This window comes from Betta splendens, chromosome 1, assembly GCF_900634795.4.
Source record: "Betta splendens chromosome 1, fBetSpl5.4, whole genome shotgun sequence".
Taxonomy (NCBI): domain Eukaryota; kingdom Metazoa; phylum Chordata; class Actinopteri; order Anabantiformes; family Osphronemidae; genus Betta; species Betta splendens.
Genome location: NC_040881.3, coordinates 1,384,246 through 1,392,322, shown reverse-complemented (window position 1 = coordinate 1,392,322; position 8,077 = coordinate 1,384,246). Strand labels below are relative to the sequence as shown.

Genomic DNA, 8,077 nt, shown 5'->3' with positions numbered 1-8,077 from the left:
TCAGGATGTACCGAGGATCTGAACTGTCCCGAACCAGGAAGGACCCGTCTGGTTTCCCCTTCAGCTTCATCTCCGCGTCCTCCCAGTTCATTGGACCCCAGTACCAGCCACACTGCAGGTGGAGACCAGGAACAGTGACAGCGGTCTTCTGTTCCACACAGAACCTGGTAGCAGAACTTTCACAGTCTTACCTTCTCCAGCTCCCGCAGACTGGCCGTGAAGTTGCTGGCCTCAGACCGCCGCAGGGCGCACAGCACGGAGGGCGGCGGCCTGCCGGGCGCCGGAGCGCTGGCAGGCGGCGCGTTGGAATGGGGAAGGGTCCGGAGGAAGGCGTCTGGATCAAAAGGGACATTTTCATTTACTCGGTAACAACAAAATATATGTTTCACTTTTATTTAGGCCACTGAAGCGATGTGAAAGGAACATTTGTACTTCCTCCACTTGCACAAAACAAGACCAGCCGCTGATTCACTGATTCACTGACTCCCCATACGTCTTACCATTGAGGCTGAGACTGTGCTGGATGGTGGCGTGTGAGGGAGGAGGAGGAGGAGGGAGAGGCAGGGGGAGGGACTGCAGGGAGGCGCCCATGACGCTCACTAGGAAAGGTCCAGGCTGAGGCCCGGCTATGTCATCTAGAGGAAGGAAGGCAGGAAATAAGGGTGCAATGAAGGAACGAAGAAACAAACAAAGGAACGAACACAGGAATGAAGGAACGAAGAAACAAACAAAGGAACGAACACAGGAATGAAGGAACGCAGGCACGAACAAAGGAAGGAAAGAGAAAGTAGGAAAAGGAAAATGTGACATGGCGTGAAGGAAGGAAGGAAGGAAGGAAGGAAGGAAGGAAGGAAGGAAGGAAGGAAGGAAGGAAGGAAGGAAGGAAGGAAGGAAGGAAGGAAGGAAGGAAGGAAGGAAGGACGTACGGGTGAACGAACGAGAAAGTAGGAAAAAGGACGTGGGTGAAGGAAGGAAGGAAGGAAGTAAGGAAGGAAGGAAGGAAGGAAGGAAGGAAGGAAGGAAGGAAGGAACGAAGGAACGAACGAACGAACGAACGAACGAACGAACGAAGGAACGAACCAACCAACCAACAAACCAACCAACGAACGAGAAAGTAGGAAAAAGGACGTGGCGTGAAGGAAGGAAGGAAGGAAGGAAGGAAGGAAGGAAGGAAGGAAGGAAGGAAGGAAGGAAGGAAGGAACAAACGAACGAACGAACGAACGAACGAGAAAGTAGGAAAAAGGACGTGGCGTGAAGGAAGGAAGGAAGGAAGGAAGGAAGGAAGGAAGGAAGGAAGGAAGGAAGGAAGGAAGGAAGGAAGGAAGGAAAGAGAAAGTAGGAAAAGGGAGGAAAAGGAAGGAAGGAAGGAAGGAAGGAAGGAAGGAAGGAAGGAAGGAAGGAAGGAACAAACGAACGAACGAACGAACGAACGAACGAACGAACGAACGAGAAAGTAGGAAAAAGGACGTGGCGTGAAGGAAGGAAGGAAGGAAGGAAGGAAGGAAGGAAGGAAGGAAGGAAGGAACGAACGAACGAACGAAGGAACGAACGAACGAACGAATGAAAGAAAGAATGAATGAAGGAAGAAGAAAAGAGAGGAAAAGGAAAATGTGACAGGAAGGAAGGAAGGAAGGAAGGAAGGAAGGAAGGAAGGAAGGAAGGAAGGAAGGTAGGTTTCTGGACATAAAAGTCTCAGTCCAGCAAACAGAAACATAGTGGATTTTTAAATGTCAGAAAAATCACATTCTAAATGAGGAACTACATAAAGAATTTCTCTGATAATTATCGTTGAAGTTGCTGAAGTTCAACTTCATCCCTGTTTTCTCCCTCTTTCATGATGGTAATGTCTGGAGGTCACTGTGATAATTATTTCATTGTGTTTGCATTATTGACCCGGTCGGCATCTTAACGAAGAAAAAGGCTTTTAACTCATCCTTGCTCCACATTGAGAGGGAGCATTAATAAGAAGATCTGTTTTAATCCAGACACTTTTTCATGCTTTGCGCGATGACCAACAAATCATTTAGAAGATAAAACGTAATAATATCCTGTTGTTCCATGGAATAATATCCTAAATCCCAGGGCCCAGACGGATTCTTGTCTCGTTATGTGTTTTGTTGTGATCTTTTTGGCTTGTCTTGTTCCCATTTTGCTCTCAGTTTGTAGAGTCTATCAGGTAGTTTGAATGTTGTTAGTCAGTATTTATAATTAAATAGAATTAAAACTGTAAATACTGTTTTTTAATAGAACAGGTTTTTGTCTCTCACTAAAAACAAGAGAAGACAAATCAAAGAGAAGTAAACAGATTTAGATCTTAGCATGGATTGAGTCATACTGTAGCATCCGTGTATCCATTAAACCAATGACCTTTCATCGCTGCTACGATCAGATTATGATCTATTACATAACCTGGTGAGCGTCTGCATTTCCAGAGATGGACAAAAAGAAAAAACACAGGTGTGACTCCTTTCCAGTGACTTTAGTCACAAAAGCTCTGCGTCAGCTCAGGCCTGAGACGTTCAGTTTCACTGGCCGTTTAGAAGAAACCGACTGAGATGACGGGAGGAAACGTACCCAACAGGCTGAGACTACGGCGTGGAGGAGGGGGGGGCGTGGGAGGGTGCGGCGTGGTGGCCCCCCGCCGGGAAATGTCCACGTCCACCAGAGACACGGTCTCACCTACAGCAGCAGGGAGGAAGTGAGAGGTTTGTGACTGGCGCCTCTAGAGCTGCTGATGCGAAGCAGCCGCGCTGACCTGGTGCAGGTTCAGACTCCTGCGAGGAGGAGGCGCTGTTAACTTAAGTTAAGCTGTGAGTGATGTGGGCACCAGAGCCTGCGCCTGCTCCTGCTCCCGCTACCGCTACCGCTCCTGCTCCTTCTCCTTCTCCCTCTCTTTCTCTTGCTCTTTCTCCTTCTCTTGCTCCTGCTCCTTCTCCTGATCTTTCTCCTTCTCCTGCTCCTGCTCCTGCTCCTTCTCCTGCTCCTGCTCCTGCTCCTGCTCTTTCTCCTTCTCCTTCTCCTTCTCCTTCTCTTGCTCTTTCTCCTGCTCCTTCTCCTTCTCCTGCTCCTGCTACTGCTCCTGCTCCTGCTCTTTCTCCTTCTCCTTCTCCTGCTCCTTCTCCTGATCTTTCTCCTTCTCCTGCTCCTGCTCCTTCTCCTGCTCCTGCTCCTGCTCTTTCTCCTTCTCCTTCTCTTGCTCTTTCTCCTGCTCCTTCTCCTTCTCCTGCTCCTGCTACTGCTCCTGCTCCTTCTCCTGCTCCTTCTCCTTCTCCTTCTCCTGCTCCTTCTCCCGCTCCTTCTCCTGCGTCTGCACATATGGAGGTGATTCTTTAAGTCAGCTAACCATGGGTTTAACAGCTGAGCTGCAGACCTTCTTCCATCGTCCTCTACCCACAGGCCTTTGTGCTAAATCCTGTCTTATCTTAACTGGTGCACCAGTAGAGTCTGACTGGTGGCAGCAGCTAAAGGTTGCAGCGAGAGGCACTTTACAGCTGGAATCTGGTCTGTTTCATTGTTTCAAGCTTTGAAGGAACAGTTTTAGTTTGATGCAGAGTGGGAGGAAAAGATGGAGAACGGCAGATGAAGTATCTCTATAATAATGGATTGAACAAACGTCATGCTTGTTACAGGTGTTGTGATAAGGACGTTTAAACTGGGTTTGGTCCATCTGAACCACAGAATGGCCTCCCCCCAGCATGTGGCTTTAGCTTCAGTCTGGGCAAAGGTGTGAGCTCCATCAAAACGTTCTGCAGCGAGGATGGTGCTGTGCTACAAAAGCCCACAGAACGATCCCAACGGTACCAACGCAGCAGAGTGGGGTCATGACTTCACAGAGCGGCTTCGGACGTTATCACGCCATTCAATCACGCCAGGTCATTATCAGTGGTTATCAGCCCATACGTATGAGCCGGTAGGTGGCCATCTACCTGCTGGCAGCGGTGAATAGGCGCGGTAGATCGTTGTCAATGATCCGTAAGGTTGATCACGGCTCGGATGATTTAACCAGCAGAGTCAGTGGGGGCGCTGTTGAGCGGTTGTTGTTCCGACGGGAGGATCGAAGTTTTTGATTTTGATTTATTAGCGAGCATAACTTAGCAAGTAGCTAGCGGTGTTGTGTTAGCTAACTGTAACCTGAACCCCCACCCGTTATCCAGCCCTAACCCTAACCACAATAACCTCTAAAGCTGCTTAACATAGCAACTTAGCTAGCTGTTAGCTGTTAGCTGTTAGCGAGGAGGCAGAGCAGGCACCTACTGGCCCATTCGAATGCGCTGATAAGTTCTGATCAGCCCATTCGTAATGGCTGATAACATGCGAAGCGGGTGCTTCACAATAGGTCCAGGATGCGGCCACAGCACTGACAGTAAGATGCCTGTGAGGTCATGGTGCTGCTCCTGCTTTAGTGTTTATGAGGCTGGAAGGGTTTTATCCTGCATCTCAGCTGTGCAGCTCCAATAAACAGAATATATTTTGGTTTTGTGTTTGAATAAATTAAATAAAGTGTAAGTATGTAATAATAAAGTGTAATACTATAAATAAGCGTGAGTCTTGAAGCAGCAAAGCCACTCTTACCAGCGAAGGCAGAGAGGGAGGCAGAGAGGGAGGCGGGGGAGAAGGCACTGTGGGCCCTGGTCAGTCTGGGCTGGTTGTGGCTGCGGGACAGACAGCGAAGCAGAAGAAGAAGAAGAAGAAGAAGAAGGAGAAGAAGGAAAAGAAGAAGAAGAGCGTTAGCAGGAGGTGGGACCAGCACAGGTACGGCTGCAGCTCTTAGCTCAGTTCAGACTTCTGAAGATATGTTTTTTTAATCGTAGCTTTCATTCAGAGCGCTGCTGTAAATAATGATATTATTATAGGCAGAGGAGGAGAGAAGGGGACAAAGGTCTGAAGTCTGAGAGGAGGCCGACGAGCTGCCGAGTGGACGGTTCATTAGAGCCTTTAGAAAACAATGGCTGCCATGCTTCAGAATTAATGGTGGTGAAATGGTTGAAACCTGGCAAAGAATCAACACATCTGGAACCAAATGTTTTTATCTGGGCAGGTTTGTCCTTAAACATCTCAGTTTCTTTATTGGAAGCTAAATGTGAGGGAAGACACTAAGGCATAAACATGTACGTTTTCGCACAGTTTCCCTGCGTCCACTCACCCGTCTGCGTCGTGCTCGGCACCGGACGCGCTCATGTCCACCAGACTCCCGGCAGAAGACACCGAGTAGGTCACGGAGGGCCTCTTGTCCAGGAGGTGGTTGGAGCCGCTGCAGCTTTTAGTCCGGAACAGTTTACTCAGACGGATCTTCAACGAGCCCTTTTTCGACTTCCCTGGAACTTTGAGCGTCCTCTCTCCGCCCGCAGCGCGGCCCGTCGGAGTCCGAGGCGCACTTGCGCACCGGTCGGGTCTCCTCCTGGGTGTCGACGCGCGGCTGGAGCTCGGGCTCGTGGCCCACGGCGAGCTTTGCACCGGCGTGGATGACGGCGACATCGCGGACACGTGGGCGACGACCCCCGCATCCCCGGAGCTGACCTGTGCCAGCCGGCTGGAAAGGGCCGCGTGGAGGCTGCACACCTGCGCGCCAGGCTGCGCGGCCGCCGGGGCCGGTGCCGGTGCCGGGGCCATCCCCTCCACCCGCCTGCTCAGCTCCTCCTGGAAACTGCTGATGGAGAAAGTCCCGGACATTTTCTGAACAATTTCCCTTTTCCTGTTTAGCAAAAACTCGCGACGTCCTATCTCGTCGCCCGTCTCGTCCTCCGGGCACTGGTCCATGCCCAGGCCGGGCACGTCCCCGCTCCCCAGACCCTCCAGCACCAACAGAGCGTCGCTGGTTTCCGTTGGGTCGTCTGCGGGCTCTACCCCGCCTGCGACCCGTCCGTGAGCGCCCTGACACGAGCACTGCGGGAGCTCCCCGGCTTTAAACAGGATCTTAGGAACCGAGCTGACCCCCAGCTCTCCGAACCGCCGGGCCAGTTCAAACACGGCTCCTTCCCGGTCCCTGGTGGCGCATCCCCACTCAGAGTCGAGCACGGTGAGAGCGTCGGACCTCTGCGACAACAAGGGCCACTCGGGCGGGGTGGCGATGAGCCGATGCCGCCCGCACAGCTCCGCAGAGCCCCGCATCTCCGCGGCTATCGACACTTGCGGATGCGCTCCCCACGTCCCGTCCAGCAGGTTCGGCTGCTGGACGTTTCCCGGACTCAGGGTGTTGTTATTGATAGTCGGGCCGGAGCAGCCAGACCCCGGGCTCGGGTCCAAACCCAGAGCATCTCTGGGCTGGTTCCGGCGGTCGAGTTCTAAAATGCCTTCCCCGTTCCGCATCATATTGGAGAACACCAGCAGCTGAGGCCGCAGGCCGGCGCTGGGAGCGAAGTCGAAGCCACGGGCCTCCATGGGGCTCTGCGGAGGCGCAGCAGCGGGCAGCGGGGCTCGGCTCTCCGGCACCGCGGCGTCAGGTGCCGCCGTGCCGCCGCCGCCGCCGCCGCCGCCGCTCGCCTGCGCTTTGTTCGCGCGGCTGCTGGGATGCTCGAGGCCCGCCGCCGGATCTCGGCTTATATCCAAGCCCGCTTTGACGCCGCTGTGAGCCAGGACCTCCTTCCCCAGCCCTGCCACCACTCCTGCCGGCGGCAGATTCCCGTTTTCTGCGTCCAGGCGGTCGTCCTCGGCCGCGGAAACCAGGCGCATCAACACGAAGTCAGGCGACATATCCTGCGCGTTGTTCATAATTATTCCTCAGGATCGCGAAACGAGAATTATCAGGCGATTCACATAGCTTAGAGCGGAGATCTCATCCCTGCAATAAAGAAAGGGCCGAGCCGCTGCCGCCTCCCATAAACAGGCTATGAGCAAAAACGCCAAAAAACATATCAGGCGCGTTTTTCATCCTCCGACCGACGACGGCACCGCATCCATCTGTCAAACATCGGGGGAATGAGCGCAGCTCGCTCCGGGCGGACGCCTGGGTCAGACATGCGGTCCGATGTGAGCAGAATGAAGCCAGCGGAGTCTCCGGTCAGTGACCATGGTGTGCGCGTGCTCTCAGCCAGGCCCCACCCGCGCCTCCTCCGCTCAGCCCATAATACCGCTTTATGAACGGCAATGATGAGAGCGGTCAATCAGCGGTGGCACCAGCGTCGCTGCCCGGACTCGTGGAAACGGCTGCTGGGATGTGAGAGCAGAAAAAATAAAACGCGTCCCACGGTTTCACATCAGTCACATAAATCAGCAGCGTGTGCTGAAAAATAACAGGTCCTGCATTCAGATGCCATTTAGAGGAAAGTAAACAAGTCTTATTAGGGACATTTGCTTGAAACATGAAAATGAAGCGACCTGTAGACACGTGATGCAGCTGTGTAATGAATACGGGGTCACTGGAGCTTGTGGCGCTAAACCGTGCGATGATTCGCCGGTTTGAGCGTCTGCTCCTCCGCAGCATCACTGCTCACTTCCCGCTTCACATCTTCCTGCTTCCTCCGTTTGTCGGCACTTTGTTTTCCTGCTTTAGGTTCTGAACAGAGGCTCCCTCGTGCTGGTCCTGATTCTGACGCCAGGCTGTTGTCACTCATCCTGGCACTCAGGTGGTTCTGATGGCGTTCACCGCTGCCTGGTGACTGGGCCCTTGTTGTTCTTGTTAATCACACATGGTCCTGTTTATTTCATGCTGACCAGGTCAACACATCGCTGACAACGAGCATCTCTGCTTCCTGTAAAACAGAGGAACAGCTGATTTACATTGTGTCATTCATCTTAACTTGGCTGCTTTCTTCTTGGCTGTAGACGCTTCCTCCACGTTTGTTAACTCCCTTTGTTCTACTCGTGGCCTCACAGCTGGAATCCACACAGCTCCTTGTGGTTTTTGTAAGTTTAACTTTGATGGTGAAGAAAACTCTGGTTGTTTTATGTTGTTAATCTTTGTGACAGTAACAAGAAGCCCCAGGCTGAAAACAGCAGCACAGGTCAAATATGAGACTGTAGCCTGATGAGCAGCCATTAGTTCTAGACACAGACACATGACAGATCCTCCTCCAGGTCACCTCCTTGAACTAAAGGTAGGAGGTGATATGTCAAATATAAACCCACACATGAAATCAG

The 8,077-nt window shown here is 52.4% G+C and overlaps 1 protein-coding gene across 4 annotated transcripts in view; it reads right to left on the bottom strand.

The window, feature by feature from the left end:
- Positions 1–7,183, bottom strand: part of socs7 (suppressor of cytokine signaling 7) — an 11,370-nt gene extending 4,187 nt beyond the window's left edge. The window contains exons 1-6 of one of the 4 annotated variants that reach the window (XM_029160138.3): positions 5,145–7,183; positions 4,574–4,653; positions 2,576–2,680; positions 501–635; positions 192–334; positions 1–112 (exon numbers count right to left, since the gene is read on the bottom strand). The exon at positions 1–112 is cut by the window's left edge and continues 57 nt beyond it. In XM_029160138.3, coding sequence (XP_029015971.1) covers positions 1–112; positions 192–334; positions 501–635; positions 2,576–2,680; positions 4,574–4,653; positions 5,145–6,709 — 2,140 coding nt within the window. In that variant the 5' untranslated portion in view covers positions 6,710–7,183. The remainder of the gene's footprint in view (positions 113–191; positions 335–500; positions 636–2,575; positions 2,681–4,573; positions 4,654–5,144) is intronic. The other 3 variants (XM_055510506.1, XM_029160148.3, XM_041071732.2) reach the window with 3 other exon arrangements.
- Positions 7,184–8,077: the final 894 nt, after the last annotated feature.